General features: G+C 38.1%; 1 protein-coding gene and 1 long non-coding RNA gene across 3 annotated transcripts in view; one reads left to right on the top strand and one right to left on the bottom strand.

The window, feature by feature from the left end:
* LOC107722776 (protein spinster homolog 2) overlaps positions 1-21182 on the top strand; it is an 83391-nt gene that overhangs the window by 56189 nt on the left and 6020 nt on the right. Inside the window, exons 5-11 of one of the 2 annotated variants that reach the window (XM_016531247.1) lie at positions 2454-2520; positions 5958-6100; positions 6868-7020; positions 7110-7299; positions 10292-10357; positions 12496-12594; positions 18276-18439. In XM_016531247.1, coding sequence (XP_016386733.1) covers positions 2454-2520; positions 5958-6100; positions 6868-7020; positions 7110-7299; positions 10292-10357; positions 12496-12594; positions 18276-18439 — 882 coding nt within the window. The remainder of the gene's footprint in view (positions 1-2453; positions 2521-5957; positions 6101-6867; positions 7021-7109; positions 7300-10291; positions 10358-12495; positions 12595-18275; positions 18440-21182) is intronic. The other variant, XM_016531248.1, reaches the window with a different exon arrangement.
* On the bottom strand, positions 8230-19485 carry LOC107722778 (uncharacterized). Its single transcript, XR_001637839.1, has 3 exons — positions 19215-19485; positions 15743-15924; positions 8230-8287 (listed from the first exon to the last, which is right to left on the bottom strand). It is a non-coding gene; the product is annotated as an uncharacterized LOC107722778 (long non-coding RNA).

Raw genomic sequence — 21182 nt, 5'->3', positions numbered from 1 at the left:
TTTCCAGGAAGTGGCTTTAGCCACGAGAGAAATGTTTAGCAGGAAATTTGAGTCCTCTTATGGGCATGGAAAAACATTTTAGTTGCTAATTTAGTTGCACAGAGTAATACTGACAACTTGTGTACAGAAACTTACAGACATATAAAAATGGTAGCACCACATCGCAAATGCTTGAAATTAATATCCAAAACCTCTCATCCAATCAAAGCCATCAATAAGGTTACAAATGGCCATATTCAATGAATAAACAATTAAGTTTAGAGCGTTAATAAAGTTTAAGTGAGGTGTTTTTGACATTGAAAGAGGTCCAGTGGACACTGAAGGCTCATGTTGAGAGCCATATGTATTCGCTGATAAGGTGCTATTGTTTGATGGGTCAGGTCGGTCCATCAGTCGGATATGCTAGGGGCAGTCAAAGATAAACAATATGGTTTACCTGCTGAGCGACAGCCTGGCGCGAGTGTCTGGGAACACAGGAAGTGGGTATGAGGATAAATGCAGGGAGGGACACTCCAAATTTAAACAGAAGGATTCAAACACTGTAGTTATGCCAGAGCCTGATGTGCAATAAAAAATGAACAACCCCCAAATACTAGAGACTGCTGTTCCAAAACACTCTGTTAGTATACAGTATTTCTTAATAAATGTAAAATACTGTTCAAAATTTTGGGGTCGGTAAAATTATTTCAATGTCTTTGGAAGAATTTTCTTAGGTTCACGAAGGCTGGATTTATTTGATCAAATTACAAAAAAAACAGTATTATTGTGAAATGTTATTGCAATTTAAATGAACTGTTTTCTATTTCTATTGTTTTAAAATGTATTTTTTTTTCTGTGACACAAAGCTGAATTTTCAGCAGCCATTACTCTAGCCTTCAGTGTCACATGATCCTTCAGAAATCATTCTAATATCTGACCTCAAGCTTTTGAACAGCAGTGTATGTTATTAATCAATACTGTGTGTGTTTTTGTCACACTATGGCCATAGCGAGTTCACACAGCTTGGGTGCTGCTGTCATTAAAACAAAGACTTGAAAGCAAAGCAATGTTCTGAAATCAATTCTAATCTGGGTTTATTCATGATAATATACTACAAAAGATATATTCAGTTTGTACCTCTTGTTTCTTTGGCTTCCACACACCTTCACTAGTGCACTAGTGACAACATTGTTATAAAACCTTAAAATAGCAAAAACTTTTCTTTTCATTTCCTTTCGCTTCTTACACAGCAGTGTGAGAGGGTTGGTAACAGGTGTACAAACATGGGATGGAGAGAGACAGAGAGAGTGAGAACGAGAATAACAATGAATCTGATGCAGAGAATATGGTGGAATACTGTGGAACTGAAATGGAGACCTGATGGAAAGAAAAACAGCGAGACGCCCAATCAACTTTTTTTACACAGACTATGACCAAGAGGAGAAAACAATTCATACAATGCCCGATGACAGGTGGCTCAGTCAAATTACATCCAGTGACAGTCTCAAACCAGATAATCTGCATACACATAGTATACAGAGAGAATATTTCACGTGTGCTTCATCCACACCGAGATCATAACAGGACAATTATGAACTTTATCAGACTGTAAACAGGATGTAAAGCTGAGAGAGTTTGGTCTACGTCTGAAGAGATATGACTCACAGATTCCTCAGATACCGACAGAGTTGAAATGATCCCACCTTGAGTGGCCGCCTTCCTCTTTTCCTTATATCACTCTCTGTCAGGCAGTCTCGCCTTAGAAGGACTTAAAGAAAAGTTCATGAGACACATGCACTCTGCAGCCGTATCCTACAACTTCAGACAGGGATTCTCAGAATTAGGTCATCCGAACATTTGATGTTAGTATTTCACCACAGTCCCAAATCCATCCAAAAACCCAAGCGACAGGAAGCTGGCATCTCTCCCCAGTCATCTCTCTTTCTCTTTCCCTCTGAGCAGATCTGTCATTGTAAGCCCCTAAGTAATGCTAAGTGCTTGACTCTCTTACATAGCCAGAGGTGATGTTCAGTGTAAAGCCATTATCAGCGGCATTAGTATGCATGCTGAGTTCAGCCAGCCTTCCCAGCGCGTGAAAGTTTTAGGGTACATGACACAGCTTTGGGTGGGGAAGACAAGTCGGGAAAAGAAGAATTGGTCTTTTGAATTGAAGGAGGCAGGCACATGGCAAAACAGCTTTTAAAAAAACTGTTTAAAAGTTGGTCAACTGGTCTGGTGTGCTGGTTTTGAGGGGTCTAGGGCACTTGTCAACTACATTAAAATTCAAAACCAAAGTAAACTGAAAATATAAATTGAAAATAAAACAGAAATACAAACTTTATTAAAACTCAAAACTAAAATAACCCTGGCTTATACCAGCTATGCCCAGCAAACCAACCGGAGAGTGGATGTTTATTCCTGGAATACGATATATTTGCTTGCGTATAATGACATGTTTTGCTCTCTCTCCGCAGCGGTCTGGGCTACATCCTGGGATCCATCGCTAAAGACGCTGGAGGGCATTGGTACTGGGCGCTGAGGGTAAGAGCTGTTGAAATGTCTCAGTGTGTTATATCAATATTTTAGAGGAAGCATGCAGAGCCTCCACAAATACACACCATTTCCTCTCGTCCAGGTCAAAAATATCCTTAAAACCCATGGCAGACAGGTGAATCCCAAAATACCTTTGGCCCGTCTCTTGAAAAAGCAACATAACATTCCTGCCCCCTTTGAAGCCTGTGCAATTGGCACTGACAACCCAGCTAGCTTAAGTACATTAATTTAGCATTACCTCCAGCTCTCTCAGGTCCTGCGCATACACGTTATCCGTGAGTAATGCAAGAACAAGGTCTTCCCAGTTGTCACTGCGGTCTTTGTGCTGCAGAGGCCCAGGAGAAGAGGGGGCTCGCTTACACAGACCCTTTTGTTGTGGGATATTCCTCAGTAGCCTTGATGTATCACAGCGCTAACCAAAAGAGCCGAGCTGAGCACCTTTTAATGCAGCTAAAGTTACAAATTTATGAAATGATTGAGTGAGAGGAAGAGCTGTGACCTGTAACTTTTTGGGCCGTAAAAGAGAGAGCAAAAACAACTTGTCAGAGAAAGTGAGAGGCCTCTGAGGTGCTTTAGATTCTTTCGTCCTTCATTAGCTCAGTGCGATTTTAAAACCAGCTGCTTCACTTGTTCAGTTTAAACATTAACAGGTGAACGCTCCAGTTGGGCTTCATTACAAGTTCCTTTCGTGGGGTCATAAAGAATCCACCGAGGGTCTTATCGTGAACTTGAATTACGCTTGATGTGTGGCTGCCTCTTAAAACTCCAATGAGGTTCGGCTGTCAAGCTCTTAGGCCTAAAAGGAGACTTTTAAAAGAAGTGTTAAACCCTCTCAAGCTTACAAAAACACCTCTCTACATGACAGTTATATGACCCTCAGGAACATGAATAGCTTTATTTGGAGTAGTTTGTCGGAACACTTTTGCAAACAATAGTGGAGCGCCATTGTTTGAGCTCTTAGATGCAGTAAAACATTCCTTGAGAAGACAAAGCTTGTGGTTTGGTGGACTATTAATCATCACTGGCACTTTAAATGAGTATAAAAACAACAGACAGATGAAAAGGTACTCCGTATCGCCCATATCCTGTTCTGAGGGGGGAAAAACATTTTGTGCCACTTTCCGCTTGTTTTGCAGGGCCCTAAAGAACTCAATCGCCTTCCGTTCTCGAATAGGGAGTGCGTTTTTTTGGAGTGGAGGATTAGATCATAATTATTGAGAGCCATATCAATCTTCTGCAGGTCGGAGAGCGGAAATGCCAGGAGAAATAGCACCTTGATCTCTCGTTCTTTGATTACACCCGCTCTTTGGCATCCCAGCTCTAACCTTAACAAGCACGAAAGAAGCTACAGTAGCTTGAGATTAGCAGGAAAGGGCAGCATCTCGTAATACCAAGGTAGGGTGCGAGACAGAGTCAGAGTTCAAGATGACTGATCAACGCATGCTTTGATATGAAACTAGACCAGAGAGACTGTGAGGGATGTCCCAGTGTGACTGTCAGAAAATAGGTCCGCTGCAAAGACCTCTTTTACGGTTGCTGGGTTTTCTAGTTATGGAGGGATAACAAGACTAAATCCAGGCTTTAGCGAGATCAAAAGCACTGCAGTGCACACAGAGACACATTCAGTCCACAGAATCACAGTGTAGTTCAGAAAACAGCAGCACGTCAATGGGACGCAGTGATCTGTTTCACTCTCTTGTTGTTCACTATACAGATTTATACTGCTGAACACTGCAAAAAAAATATATATATATATATATAATAAAAATAAATAAATTATTATATCAATAATAATCATAATTTGTAATAAAACTAATAATTAATAATATTTTTCTTATTTTCCAGTAAAATAATTGAATATCCTTACAAAATAACATAACAAATAAATAAAATAATTTTTAATTTATTAAAATAATTTAATAAATGTGTATAGATAATAATCAATAGTTTGTTTTTGTTACCCAATTGGATTTCCCCCCCTTGTTTTAAGCAAAAGTCTGAGTAAATTTTGTTATTTTGTTAATTACACTAATTTAAAATTACTGTTTTCTATTTTTAGATACTTTAAAATGTAATTTGCGTCTTTGACATGATCCTTCAAAAATTATTCATAAATGCTGATTTGGTGCTCAAGAAACATTAGCCTATTTATCAATGTAGAAAATAGATAAGCGGCTTCAAATTTTTGTGGAAACTGATAAATTTTTTCCAGAATTATTTAATGAATAGAAAGTTCAAAACAAAAGCATTTATTTGAAATAGAAAACAAAACAAAAGCATTTATTTGAAATAGAAAACAAAACAAAAAAACAATCTTACCGACTACAAACTTTTTAAAAAAGTAGTGTATATTAAGATATAATTAAGATATAATATATAAGTTATCTTAAGTTTGCTTATATGATTAATCTTATTTTAATAGAAAATAATGAACTAGAAAATAAGACAAAAATATCGATTAGGAATTTTTGTGCAGTGCAGATGACTAGATCTTGACATGCACACAAACACACCCATAAGAGACACAATTTTGAGCAGAGCTTTGCATTAATGTGCTATAAATGATCTCCAGGAGGATTGCGCCTGACGGACAGAATTGCTTTGGCTTTCACAAACGACAGAGGCGCTTACACTGCTTCCATGTGGGCGAGCGAACCAACAAACACATGTGCACACACACACATACACACACTGCTGTGCTGTAGCCATCAGTAAGGATGATAAAAGAGATAATAGCTCATGGCCTGGTGGACCGCAGCGGCTCCCACACAAGGGAGAAAAGTGAGAAAGAAAACGAGAGGATGGAGTAAAGAAACATCACCTAATGGAGTCCACTTCACACTGCAGTCTAGAGCACTGCCTACAATACACACCCTGATGTGAATATAAATAAAACTAATCTGTAACATACTAAACCATCGGCTAATCACAAAATAACACCACCATTATGGGCTCAACGAATAACTTGCTAGACCAAACAGGATGCGAGACAGATTCTTATTGTTCAGCGCACAAGATTTTGTTTAACAGACGGCACAGACTCGCAGTAATACAAGCAAAAATGTTTAGTCTAGTTACAGCAGCGAGTACTGCACTCAAAACATTCTTAAGCAGAATTTTGCTTTTTTTCTCAGTAAAAACATCTAAAAATGTTGTAAGGTATGATTTATATGATATAATAATACTTGATTTTTATATATTCTTACCAAATTACCAATGGAGTAGAAAAAAATAAACTTAATTCAAGATATCTTCACAGAAAACATAATAAAATCTCAAGTAGTTTTGCTTCAAGTATACATTTAACTTGTTTCAAGTATGTTTACATATTTTACTGGAAAACAAGACATAAATACATAAGAAATTTATTAGCATATTTTGTTAATCCCTGTTTTTTAAACAGTTTTTCCCCCTTCTGTCTCAAGGTTTCTCCGATGTTGGGGTTGATTGCTGGGACACTCATTCTCATTGTTGTCCCTGAGCCAAAGAGAGGGAGTGCTGACCATATCACTGGACGTATAAAGACACGCACTTCCTGGCTCTGTGACATGAAAGCTCTTGCCAAAAAGTATGCCACTTGTTTATTCTTTTTCCCTATTTATGGAAGCAGTCGACTGTGGCATAATAAAAGCTCCGCTGCTTTCGAGCCGAGTGTCACACTCGTTCAGCGACCTCGTTTCGCTTCGACGGCTTTCAGCCTTTCTGCTTCATTCTACTACGTTAATAAATCATTAGCTCATCCATGAACATGATTTCTGCCCGAGTCCCGTCGGATTGCATCGGCTGTGGGGATGAAGACGACAACTCCCATGATTCCACACTCAGTCACAGCGTCATCAAACTACGCCTTTGTTTATTTTGAATACGCGCCCTCTAGTGGCGAAAAATTACATATTGTGCCTTTAAGAACGCAATGAACCAAATATTCAGGATTGGGGGGTACAAGATGTAATCACTTAACAATCAGCCATCGAGTCAGAATATTGGACCCCTCAAAGTCTATCATTTTTATGGTCCTGCCTTCACTTGAATTTGGTAACAGTGTATTGGAGCAGTTGGAGTTGTAAAATTTCAAGCAGTTTTTACAGTATCCTGTGGTGTGACAAAGTACAATTCAACTAAAACTGTTTAAATTATAAATACATTGTATCATTTTAATTGATTGTTTACAAAAATGATTCACACCACTGGACCAACCATCTTAGTTGTGGCCAAGCTGACAAAAATTAAGGAGCTCTTAAGAGTAACAGAAAAACGCATGCAGATGCAGAAAAATGCGAATGCAGAAAAACTTAAGAATTATGCATACTCATTCATTTTCTTTCTGCTCCCCAGCCGTAGTTATGTATTTTCATCTCTGGCATCGGCCGCTGTGTCATTTGCCACGGGGGCGTTTGGGATCTGGATCCCGCAGTACCTGGTCAGAGCTCAGGTGGTGCAGAAGACAGCAGTGAGCTGCACCTATCAACCATGCAGCAGCAAAGACAGGTCCCAACATACATATGCCACTTAAAATGTATTGTACAAATACAAACATTACACTTTTGACAATGACAATATTTCTCTCTCATCTCCAGTTTGATATTCGGAGCCATCACCTGTGTGACGGGGCTGTTGGGAGTGGTGATCGGTGCCGTGACCACACGGCTCTGCCGACAGAAGACGGAGCGTGCCGACCCGCTGGTGTGTGCGGTCAGCATGCTGGGCTCTGCTATCTTCATCTGCCTCATCTTTGTTGTGGCCAAGAAGAGCATTGTGGGAGCGTATGTAAGTAGCTCTATTTTGACTCTTCAAATTACCTTAAATCTTAATCTTAAATACACAAACAGGATTTTAAGCAATGTACTACATATCTCTTCTAAATGTCCTCCATGGGTTACACATCTATAATCTGTTACAATATTCTTCATTATATTAGTTGGCATGGGATTGTGGTGCAAACACTGAGATTCTGAAAGGTTGCTTAACACTGTGGCCTGAATATCTCTAGTACAACTCCCTTCTGACTATCCTTGTATTATAATGAGTCTTCTCAGTCAAAGTCAAATAAGGTCACTTCTATTCAGAGTTGTATATAAGGCTTTAAACTATATAAAGTCTGTTGCATTCAGTAGGTTTAACAGCCATAGTTGCTTGGCAGGGTTGTTAGGTCCAAACCCAACACTAAAAGAATAAGAGCGACAGGCACTGCGTACTTGTTTAATTGGCATGTAAAGCAGGAAAAGGGAGCAGTTTTCACAGTTACTGCTGAGAAACAATGGGCTGTGGCATTTCTGAGTCACTAATAGAGAAAAGTTATGCTGCATAAGAAAACAAAAAAATTCTATCAGGTCACGCTCGTTCTTTCAACAAAAACAATCAGGTCAGAACTAAATGCAACACGCTCCCTAAAGGGTCAAGCCGGACTGGGAATCTCTTAAGTGTTTATGATGAGAAGTCTGATGAGAAAGTATTTTTAGGGACTGTTTGTCTTTCCTATGAACAAAAGAACCTAGTACACTGTGATAATGCCATCTATCTGGTGTTATGCTTGAGAAATTCTAAGCTTGCTCAACGTTAGTCACCTTATCTTAAATATGAAAGACTGGCTACTAACTGTACCCTCAAACTGATCTGGTTTTGCAGCCTCTTGAGCCTTTGTTAAAAGTTGTGATGACTTTGAAAAGATTTATTAAGCAGACGGTGGGTAGAACTTACCTGTGGGTAGAACTGGCTGCTCAGGTGTCTAGTTGGGGGTCACATGAATTCACACAATCTATAATAAATAGCACAAGAAAAGAATAACAATTTATAGTATAATAAAAGTAATTAAAAATTGTTTTTAAATTCCATAAAAAATGCATACTACTGTTCAAAAATTTGGGGTCAGTAAGATTTTTTTAAAGAAATTAATATTCAGTAAGATGTATTAAATTGATCAAGTGACCGTAAATACATTTATAATGTTACAAAAGATTTCTATTTGAAATAAAGCCTGTTTTCTTTTTTACTTTTCTTCAAAGATTCCTGATAAAAAGTAACACTGTTTCCACAAAAATATTAATTAGCACAACTGGAGTAATGCACTGAAGCACTGAAGACTGGAGTAATGGCTGCTGAAAATTCAGTGTCGCATTCAAATAAATAAATTACATTTTGAAATATATTAAGATAGTAAATATTTACTTAAAATTGTAATAATATTTCACAATATTACTGATTTTACTGTATTTTTTGATCAAATAAATGCAGCCTTGGTGAGCATAAGAGACTTTTCCAAAACCATTAAAAAAGTGCCAACCCAAAACTTTTGAACGGTGGTGTATAAAGTCATTTAAATATAAATCACAGTTATCTCACTAAACACTTTATAGTAAATTGGAAAATGTGGAAATGGAAAAAGTGAATGCCTGTCAGTCTTACTGAGAGCAACAGGGCAAATTTTACAGTAAATAATCAAATTTAAGCTATTTATAGAATTGAATGACACATCATTTGGACCACTGGCCTTCATGCCATCTTGTCAAACAGGTAACATTACAGTGTCAGTTCTGCGTAAAAATATACCCAGCTCCCAACTAAAGACATGAGCGCCCTTTCAATCACTTGTCAAGAGGCTTCTGTAATTACATCCAAATGGAGCATACAAAAAATAAGGAATCCAAAACTTTAAGGAGGGAAAATATTTGGAGCGAGAAAATTTGATAGTGACAGATGTGCAGTCTGAGAATGTGACAGCACGCTGGAGCTCTGTCAGGTCTGTTCCAGCAGGGACAGTTGCTGTCTCGTCAGCATGTTAGCAGATCACACTTCAGCCCTTAACCAGAGTCCTGCAGGGCTTTATAGTTTTAGCCTGTCTGTCCATCCGTCACGCTGTCTAAGTCTCAAGTCACTTTGGGACAGAGTTTCATACATGTCCGAACACACACGGACACTTTCACGCTTTCATTTCCTCACCTTCTATTCAGATATTCTTTTTCAGACCGGCATATAAATGGAAGGTTCTAGACCCATAAACTAAAACCATCACCTCTGTTTTACACCCTGAGGTCATCCCTCTGTCAGCCCTGCTCAACATATCACTCTGAGCCCAACATAAGACCCTGTCAAAGTCAGAACGGTCACTTGAACGATCAAATTCCCCTGCAACCTACAGTTCTTCACACAATCCCATCTGGTTTGACCCCAGCAGCTGCCGTCAGTCGCATTTTGGCCTCAGAGATGTGGAAAGACCATCTACATTCTGTCAAGTCACTAAGATTAGTGGAGATATTCAATCCTTGTGTCTCAATCTGCCATAAGCACCTAGAAAATCCAGACCAGACACTGAGGGATATCAGTTAATTTGTGTGGGAATGCTGAAGTCAGTTAGTCTGTTCTCGTGGGATCACGCGAGACTGTTAAAATAACTTGTTAAACGTAACACGTTTTCAGCCACCAGACATTTTAGGTTCCACTCTAGTATAATGCAAACCGCTTGTCTCTTTTTTACGGTTTGGAGCAAGACACGGTTCTGTTGGCCTCAAATCAAAAATTACATATAGCACAACCACAGTATAATGACATGTTTTCATATCCCACAACATTTATTGGGGTGTTTTGATTTAGTAGATGAGCTGGGTTAATTGAGTCTTTGACCAACTGCAAACCCTGCTATCTGAATGTATTTATGTGCAAGTAGAGTAACTTTTCATTTTGAAGAATAAAATGAGATATAATTGACCTTTCTTCTTCTATTTTTCTCCCCTCACTCTCTTTCTCCCTCTCTTTTTCTTCACAGATCTGCATTTTCATCGGAGAGACACTGCTCTTTTTGAACTGGGCCATTACAGCGGACATTTTAATGGTTCGTATTGAAAGCCTGTATTTATCTGCTGCATCGAGTGGAAAATTTAAAGCGTTTAACTGTAACAAAAGTGGTCATCTTCTCAGGCTAGTTTCTTATTTTGAATGGTGGGATGCATGACTACGAGGTTTGGTATAGCCTGGGTGGGGCCCAAGACAAAATTGCTGCCTTTGATTGCGCTTAATGGAAACGCCACTCATGGAAAATAAAACAAAATAACATTTTCAGTTTGAATGTTTTTGTCTGAAGGAAGCGAGTGAGTTAGAGAAACTCAGAGAGAGAAGAGCGAAGCAGTAAACAGAGAGTGAAAGATTTAGCAAGAAAAGCTGTCATGAAGTTGAGTCAGTCAAGGTCTTACTGCATACTTAAACTCCAGTCAGCTTCGGTCAGTGTAAAGCACTCTGACAACATCTGCTTAAAGCAGGGGTCGGGAACCTTTTTTGACCAAAGATTTACAACCTGAGAGGGATGAATTCTCTTCAGAGTTCTCTCTCTCGCACGCGCGTGTGTGTGTCTAAGAGACTGAGTGAGTGAAAAATAATGCACGGTGCCGACCGTATTTATGTGAATACACACCAGTGCAGGCATTTTGACACTCCGTGTTTTTACCGTTTTAGGCGCGCCACCAAAGACAAATCTACTATGCTTGTCCGTGTTCCACCTGGACCTCGCGCGCAGAAAACATCCAGTCAGAAGCGGATTGAGTTCTGTTTCGCGGCTTTGAGTTTTTAATACTGTCTGTCTTTTTAATATCAAGAATGTCCCGCTCTTTACTGTCTCATTCATTCACGTTCCTTTATTAATAACGCTAACAGTCCCACCCGCTGAAAGCTGCGTGGAAAAAGCAAAAGTAACCGGCGAAATGTTTCAAAGTATAAAATATATAAAACAAAGTATATGTTTCAGTCATGTCACTTTTTTTTACATACTTTTACACTTTCTCTGCTGTTCAAAAAATCTTTCTTTTCGCTATTACCACAAAGCTACGAATCTGAGTGCAGGAGCTGTATGTTACCATAGAAGCGTCAATGGTTTGCTCGTGACTCTCGCGAACAGCTCTGAACGTGCACTGAACACGCACTTTGGCCGGTACAGAAAATGTATTATTATTTTACATGTATATGTAGAGCTTATGTAGGCTCTACAACAAAGGAATTGCTGATCTCTAGTGATGTCTAATTTGTGTAATAGATCATTTGTTAGTAAAGGGTGAGAGATCTGGCGAGCCACATGATTTTTGTCAAAGAGCCAGGTGTGGCTCGTGAGCCATAGGTTCCCGACCTCTGGCTTAAAGGGATAGTTCACCCAAAAATGAACATTTGATGTTTATCTGCTTACCCCCAGGGCATCCAAGATGTAGGTGACTTTGTTTCTTCAGTAGAACACAAACGAAGATTTTTAACTCAAACCGTTGCAGTCTGTCAGTCTTTTAATGGCAGTGAATGAGAATCACGGCTTTGCGAGTCAAAAAAACATACACAAACAAAACCAAATTAAAACCTGCGGCTCGTGACGATACATTGATGTGTAAAGACACGAAACGATCGGTCTGTGCAAGAAACTGAACAGTATTTATATAATTTTTTACCTCTGATTTACTGCAACGTCCAAACTGTCCTGAGCGCGTTCGCATCTTCTTCTTCAGCCGGCGTGTGACGCATCTTCTTCTTCTTCTTGCTTTACAGCGGATCGCAGACTTATAAGTACATTACCGCCACCTATCTCTCAAGTGGACCATTGACACTCTTAATTGAGATTGTAGATAGAGTGTCAATGGTCCATTTGAGAGATAGGTGGCGGTAATGCACTTATAAGTCTGCGATCCGCCGTAAAGCAAGAAGAAGAAGAAGACGCATCACGCTCCGGCTGAAGAAGAAGACGCGAACGTGCTCAGGACGCGCTCAGGACAGTTCGGACATTGCAGTAAATCAGATGTAAAAAACGATATAAATACTGATCAGTTTCTTGCAGAGACCGATCGTTTCGTGTCTTTACACTTCAATATATCGTCACGAGCCATTTTAATTTTTGGGTGAACTATCCCTTTAAGTGAGCACTCATGGTACTTTTATTTTCCTGTTATGATTTAATGTGAAATTCTCACAGCTGTTTTCATATCACCTCTTTTCTCTCTCCAGTTTGTTGTCATACCGACCAGAAGAGCCACTGCTGTTGCCTTCCAAGGCTTCACCTCACATTTACTAGGGGATGCTGGGAGCCCATACCTCATTGGCTTGGTAAGAATGTCTCACACACAGGGCAGGGAACCGCAGTGCTGCCTGCTACTAGTATGTACTGCTCAGTATTAAGTACTTGGCATGTACAGACATTATATGGCGGTCTTGGAGTTGGTCAGTCTAATCAAAGTGGAAGTGAAGCAGTCAGTCATGTTTACATTATTTAGTAAACTGATTTCCACTTTAATAAAAAATATATAACAAACACAATTAATGTAACCATTTTAAAGAAAAATTATGTTTGTTATAGCTTTTGGAGCATTGACACCGCCAATGGAGCAATACCACAGTGTGTGACGTCACGGGGTTGGTTTGCTTCGTTGGCCAGTGAAGTAATGTAAGCATTTCTTTACTTTTTGAACACACGATCGTTCAGAGAGGTGATTAGATTTAGTGTCTTGTTAACAGCTGCAAGCTAATTGTATTAACAGGTAATGCAAATATCTCTGAAAGGTCTGACATAACAATAAGATGCCACATGAACGATATTGTATGAAGCGTTGTTTGTTTACATCACGTTGCACCTCGGGTTATGAAAACAATGTTTGGGATACCACGATCAAAACTTTATGATGTAGACAGTTTGATGTTGGATATTCATCAAAATTATGGTGAAAACCAAAAACATTTGTGAGTTAAAAAAACGTTTGTGTGTTCAAAAAGTAAAGAAATTCTTGCATTACTGCAATGACCAACGGAGCAAACCAACCTCGTGACGTCACACACTGTGGTATTGCATGATGGTGGTGTCAATGCTCCTAAAACTATAACAAAACATCCTTTTTTCTTTAAAATGGTTACATTAATCGCGTTTGTTATATATATTTTTAATAAATGAGGAAAAGAGTTTACTAAATAATGTAAACTTGACTGCTTCATTTCCACTTTAAGGTCTGAACCACCTAAATGAAGTCTAAACAAAACAAAACACTGAAAGTGTCTTTTTACATACAAGTAAAGCCAAGAGTCTTTTCAAACATAATTTCAATATCCACAAAAGTCAGAGTGCGCTAAATAGACAATCATGCGGAAGAATCAGGTTATTGACACTCAAGTAGTTTTGAGAATAAACATAATGCTAGAAGCAGGAAGTCAACAATGTTGAGCTCTCAAAGCCACACAAAAAAGATGTATGACTCCTTTTCTTGTTCAATACTTCTAGTTCACAATAGCAGATTTACACAAAAGCCCTCTGAAGGTTTTCCCGCTCGTCCTGATCTGTGTCTTTCCAGTAATACCTTTCCACGGGAGACATGATTGTGTTTGTATATATGCCAGTCACCAGCTCATTCAAGGCTACATTCATCTACAAGTGTTCCCTTCAGTCTCTTAAACACTTCTGTGTGACAATAAGCTATGTCGTCTTGTGCCGTGTGACATTGTGCTCTATGATTTTGTACGTTGACCCTGGCTCTGTTTCCCTTTTCCGATTTCCACTCTTGTTCATGTTAAGAAAACAAAGCCAAACCGATCACAGGGCAGCATAAATTCATCATTCTTCTTAACTCCGGAAAAAGCACACTGTGGTTCCTAGACTTCCGACTCCTGTAGACATTCCTGGAATTCCGAACAGGAGTCACTGGAGTTGATCCAAGCTAAACAGTAACTCCTGTCCGTGCTTTTGACAGGTTCAGAGCTCTCTGTCATGTAGGACTCAGGGTTCAGACCCATTGTTCCCTTATTCCATTATCACCTTCAACCTCTTGCAACAAAAGTGCATTTGCAGTGTGTTTGCTCTTTATCTGTCTCACCCATACACTTCAATGCACTGCCATAAGCACAGAGCAGAAGCTAAGAAGTGTGTGTAATCTACCTGTATATTGTTTATACAATATTTTTTTTATCTCTCCATCAATTGGTATTTGGTATTTGAATCACCTATCTAGCACAGTTAATGATTTAAAGACTTGATGTTGAATCTGACCTGCGCTGTTATTCTAAGGTGCAGTTTTAGATGCTTATGTCATGAGTTATACCCTAAGATACTACATCGAATGGAGGGGATAAGTAGTAAACACTTTCCCAGCTAATAGACAGATCAAATTTAGAAGTACATTTACGCGTTTGGCAGACACTTTTATTCTAAGCGACTTACAATACTGTTAACAAAATTTGTTGGTAAGATGTTTATATGCTAATTTGATACTTAAAGGGGTTATATGCTGCGATTTCAAGTTTTCCTTTCTCTTTGGAGTGTTACAAGCTGTTTGTGAATAGATAAGATCCCTAAAGTTGCAAAGACTAAAGTCTCAAACCCAAAGAGATATTCTTTATAAAACTTAAGACTCGTCCACGCCCTCCTAAAACGGCTCATTCTAACACGCCCCACATGTCTACGTCACTGTGTGGGAAGATTTACATAACACCGCCCAAATGTATACGCAAAGAAAGAAGGTGTGACTTTGTTCTCGCTGTTGCCGTACACAAAATAATGTTCTTTTTTAGCAATGTCATATGACCCCTTTTAAAAAACATTCATTATTATCATTGTTGAAAACAGTTATGCTGCATAATATTTTCATGGAAACTGTGATACTTTTTTTCGGATTCTTTGATGAATAGAAAGAAGAACATAAGTTATTTTAAATATAAATCTTTTATAACATTATAAATGTCTTAATTGTCACTTTCGATTATTTAAAGTGTCTTAATGCTGAGTAAAAGTATTAATTGCTTAAAAAAAAACTTTACTGACCCCAAGCATTTTGAAGTTTATGCATTTTATCAAGTTCACTTTGTATTATACTTTGTATTGGATAAAAGTTTCTGCTAGATGAGTAAATGTAAATTCTGTGGGAATCAATCCCATAATCTTGCTATTGCTAGCGTTTTGTTATACTATTTGAGTTCCAAGAATGCTAAAATGAAATCTAGCCCAATATGAAACAAGCAAATACATGTAGGATTAGAAAAACAAGATTTTAATTGACAGGAATGTCAGGAATGGCCTTTTCCTAAAGACCAGAGGTCAAGTTCACTCAAGTCGTATAGTGTTAGCAGCCCACCACATTCCATCTGCTCAAAATTTCCTACTTGCTGACAGACAGCTGGACAGTGTGGTTATAATTCTACCTCATGTTTTGTGATGTTTCATATGTGGTTAGTTGACTCGGTTGCTTTCTGGGAATACAATGATCTTCTATTTTACCTCTTAAGATAGTAGAGCAGGTACGTCTTCAGAGGAAGTGTGTGGACATTCTGGCCTGTCAAATCCAGGAATGTGAAACCAAGTCATGCATCAACAGTTACTTGATAATTTCACTCCGGAGGTCTGGCAGGCTAGTGTGATGGTGGCTGTGACGTACTTCTGTCGCAAAAAATCTGCCAGCTCTGAATAATAAAAAGAAGAACACATTTTAGAGAAAAAACCACAGGAACTTTGACACAGGGCAGTGACAATATAGTTTTTCCAGACATTATACTAAGAGAGCTGTTATGACTGCATTGACATCCAGTAGTTTACTAAAGACAACTGGAAAGAAATTTAAGAAAATGTGGCAGGCAGACAACACATTCAACTAGACCTGTGAATGAATAACATTTCCTAAATACCTGGTAATGCTTCATTTCACTCTAACTGATGTAAAAACATCCAGAGTACCTGTGTGAATCGATATCCTCAGGCATAGTGGGTGGTGTAATTGTCTATAAAAATCAGCTGAAATCTACCATCTTTTTTGTAAAAAAAACTCATTAGACACGCACCAGAAATGTTCAACCTCAGTCCTATTTTTATCAGTAGAAATAGTTCATTTTTGGCATCATGAAGGCTGACATATACACACACATACAGGAGTGTGGTCTGCTCACACACACACAAACACACACATTTGCTTAGCTACCTAAATGGGGACATTCTGTAGTTTTTATATACAGCTAGTTACATATACAGGTGCATCTCAATAAATTAGAATGTCGTGGAAATATTCTAATTTGTTGAGATAGTGAGTTGGTGGGTTTTTGTTAAATGTGAGCCAAAATCATCACAATTAAAAGAACCAAAGACTTAAACTACTTCAGTCTGTGTGCATTGAATTTATTTATTACACAAGTTTCACAATTTGAGTTGAATTACTGAAATAAATGAACTTTTCCACGACATTCTAATTTATTGAGATGCACCTGTACTATAACCTTACCCTAACATTAAACTTTCTGCATTATTACAATTTAAAAAAAGCCCCTCTATTTACTTTATTTTATACCAGTTTTACAAATGAGGACATCCCCAAAAGGAGGTTTTGTCAGATTTAGCTTACTTCTGGGTACAAATGTGTCCCCAAAATATGGTTAAGTAGGTACAAAGACACAGAGACCTCACTGTCAGCACCTACTCTCACAGTTTTTAGAGTCAGCATTCCTATCCAACCCACGAGACTTACATGGCACGCTAGTGCTGATAAAGGATTAGCTATGCTAAAGCGAGTTAGATGGACTCTGAGGAGATTATTAGCCCTGCTAAACATCTTTTTAATGCTGCTGTTAGTATCATTGTCAAAATATACAACTTTTGCTTTATTTTCTAATATGCTACTTTAGAATACATTTACATTTAGTCATTTTGCAGACGCTTTTATCCAAAGCGACTTACAATTGGGGAATACATTAAGCGATTCTTCTTAAAGAGGCAAACAGACACAGGAAGTGCTTGAAATACCAAGTTTTAGGAATTGTTCAAATAAGTACAAGCTAGAAAGGGAAGGAATAAATAAAGAGAAAGAAAGAAAAATTTTTTTTTTTTTTTTTTTTAAGATGAAACCAAGTAGCGTTTAAAGAGATGAGTTTTCAGCTGTCGCTTGAATTGTCAGGGATTCAGCATTCCGGATAGGGGTGGGAAGATCAATCCACCAGCCAGGAACTGTGAACAAGAATGTTCTGGAAAGTGATTTTGAGCCTCTCTGTTCCTGAAACCTGACTGGTTAGCGTCCAGTTTGTTGTTCTGTGAAAGAAACAATGATACCTGGTTGAAAACAACTCGTTTGAGAGTTTTCGCTATGAACGGAAGGAGCCTGAACAAGATATTTTAGCACATTAGCACTAGAAACATCCTCTTGTTTTCTGTTCACGGGTCTGCTATAAATAGTGGGCTTGGTTCTAAAGAGCGCATGAAATCAAGATTTGAGTTGTGTGGCCTTTAGTGTACTCCTAGAAGTTGACAATTTATTTTTAGCAGATGTAGACATTTAAAAATGATCTTGCAGGAAAACGGAACAAAAATATTACTGATTCATCCTGCACTACACTTTTTGTACAATTATTATACTATCAAATGCTCTCTAGAATGACGATATCCCCTGCTAATATCACATAGGAAATTAGCCATGTGCTTATTAACATTAAGAACCAATTGCTGACTACTGACTGAGTGAATCCTAAGTGAGCACACAGCATAAAATTAAATCAGTTTGTAAAATTGAAACTAAACTAAATGCCTCCTTGATAGTTTAATCATGTTTATTGTCTTTTTATAGATATATTGACTCACTGTTCAACAGATACCAATAGCATAAGACAAGTTAACACAATTAACCGTTCACCCTGTAACTGATTGACAGCACAGCTCTTGAAGACAATATTAGGAAGTTAATTATTACATTTAATGTCGCTGATGACTCGCAGCAGACTTTTCCTTTGTTTGCTAATGAGTGCTCTTTTGTTTGTGTCTCTATGTGCTAATGCAGATATCAGACACGCTGCAGGAGAGCTATGCCACATCATCGCTATGGCAGTTCCTGAGCTTGGGCTATGCCCTCATGCTCTGCCCCTTTGTCATCGTTCTGGGGGGGATGTTCTTCCTGGCCACCGCCCTCTTCTTCCTCGACGACCGTGACAAAGCGGAGAAACAGTGAGTGCCTAGGCCTGTACTTATAACCTTGAAAGCGGTAATACAGTCCAGTCTTTTAAGTCATTATTATTCAAGTTGAACTTGAACTTGAAAGTCATTATTCTGACAACTATCTAAAGACATCAAGGTGCTTCCCTTTCAAGGGTTTCTTACTTTACGTTGCTAAACGGGGTTATCATTTCCGATTTCCTCCACTGACAATGACAATCCGGAAAAATAGTGGTTGCCATGGTGATTTTGGTAGCCTTAGCCATCTTTGTGTGCCTGGTGAATAGCTTCAGGTGGACAGTTAATCCGTGAGGATAAGCGAGATGGATAGATGGACAGAGATCTAGATGTATTCTCAAACAAGGACACTCTGCAGTTTAGTAGATCAAGACCTTCTCTTACTCAAATCATTAACCAGTACAGGAGAGATTTCAAAGTAAATGTAATTTCAGTAGACTAGCATTAGGCAGAGACCAGCTAACTGAGCAATTTTATGAAAGTAGCATTTATGGACAGTTTTTTCAAGACTTTGTCCAGTAAAAACAGTCATGACGACATTAGAGGAATTGAACATCAAATAAACCCCAATGTTGTTTCTTGCTATTCAAGCTAACCAGACATGTCATTTCACTTTAACATGGCATACATAAGCCATCATAGGATACTTTGTCCTATATATATGTACATTTAAACATTTTAAAACAGACCTTCATCTAAAACATATATGGTAGAGTCCCATTCCTTTAAAAGATAAAGACAAACATGATACCCGAACTTTGCGACTCACTTTCTGTTTTGTGGCCGTCTTTTATCAAGTGGATTTCCTGTGTGTGTTGCCACTCAAAAATGACTTCCTTCCTGTCTGCTTGGGGACATTTTTAGGCAGGGTGGTATGTTGGATTACTGCGGAAGATCGTCCCACGATAGGTTTTAGAGACAGCCCAGGATGTTGACTGTTCTTCTCGTCTCGCCATCTATTACAACAGGCACATAGAGCACATTTTTCACATGGAGCTACTCAGCAGGATTGTTAAATGTTCTTTTTTCCTGTTATATATCATATGTAGTGGAATACAAATAGTGCACTTGAAACCATAGGCACAGGTCTTAAATAAATCAATCCTAACATGAATAAATCTTGACAAAAAATACCGTGACCATGTTTAAAGGTGTTGTGTCAAACAGAATAATATATTACTGACTATTTTCAAGTAGGTTTCCCTGAACACTTTCCACTCCTACTATTGGTCAGGTAAGCAAAGAGCCCTGCCCAAAACTTTCACAATTGGTGGAGCCAGTGTTGCTATGCCAAGCTGGTCAGATACTCATACAAACAGAGCAATGTTTGTAAAGAGCCACAGTGCTTTTTTTAGGGAAATAAACCTATGAATGACTTATAGTTGTCTCTTTATATTATAATGGGATGAGAGAGCATATTTTAACATTCAAAAAATTGCAAACTTCACTTCAAGTGTAAAATAAATTATAACAAAAAATAATTGAACTTTAAATTTAGAATATGATAATAAAGCTTCACCTTTAAATTTAGAATAAATGATGAATAGTTAATTTTTTAAATTTAGAATAAGATTTTAAAAAAGAACGTTTAAATTTAAAATAAATATGATATTCACCTTTGAATTTAAAATATGACAAAGAACTTAACCTTTAAATTTTGAATATGATAAAAAAAAAATCACCTTTAAATTGACTAAATATGACAAGTGAAGGTGTATCCTTAAAGACATTCAAAGCAGTTTACTCCCTCTGTTGGTTGCAGATTATACCAAAGATTTACCTCACCATTGGTTTTATGCAGCCACTGAATTGCAGCTATATATGCTATGTAATGAGCTGCTAAATCATGCATGCCAAAAGCAGCAGCTTTATATCCAGTTGTTATGAGCCTGTGCAATTATACATTTAACATTTCCAACAAATACTCGTACATAACACCCTTCTCACAATTGTTCATATGCATTGCATCCTCACGAGTCATCATCCAGTCTTAAAATAGAATTTTAACTGTGCTGTCTCAAGCCCATTAATTATTTATTCACAAATATCTTGTTACATGAATATAACATTCTTGTTTGTCTTCCTCTATTTATAGACACAACATGCAAAATGAAAGGCGTTCACTGGAGTGGAGGAATATATATTGAGCTTAAAGAGTACTTTATTTCTAGGCTGTTAGCTGTTTTGGGCCGTGAGGGAGCCATTTATAGTGCAGGGGAAAACACTGTGCACCCAGGCAGTCACGCAAAAATACACACACGCACGTATTTGTCTCATATCCTTTTCTGCCTGGCATCAGTTGGCATGGTGTCCATGGGGACATACTGTAGATATAAGCATCCCTTAACTGTGTGTTAAAGCACTAGCAGCCTGTGAAGTGTCTCCATTGAGATTTCCAATAGAGTGACTGAAATTACAAGAAGGCAAGAAAGGAACATCTTATCACAGGGCAAAAAAGGAAAGAAGTGAAAATGCTGAGATGATGAGGAGAACTGAAGTACTTATACACAGAATTAGTGTTTCTCGCATTAAGAATCTGGATCCTCACTAACTTTTGTCACTACCCTGACCACTTGTGGTCACACTGAATCAAACCACTGCTGTACCTCATTTTACTCAGAGCTTTGCATCTAAACAGTAATATTTCATTAATGCTGCTGTGAATTTGTAAATTAAAATGATCAAACTTTTTTTAAGCCAAGGACCCCTAAACATGAACTAATGTGTAATATATATA

The sequence above is a fragment of the Sinocyclocheilus rhinocerous genome, unplaced genomic scaffold (genome assembly GCF_001515625.1).
Source record: "Sinocyclocheilus rhinocerous isolate Xijiao unplaced genomic scaffold, SAMN03320098_v1.1 scaffold544, whole genome shotgun sequence".
Lineage (NCBI taxonomy): Eukaryota > Metazoa > Chordata > Actinopteri > Cypriniformes > Cyprinidae > Sinocyclocheilus > Sinocyclocheilus rhinocerous.
Note: the sequence above shows the minus strand (reverse complement) of the source record. Positions and strands in the feature narration are given on the sequence as shown.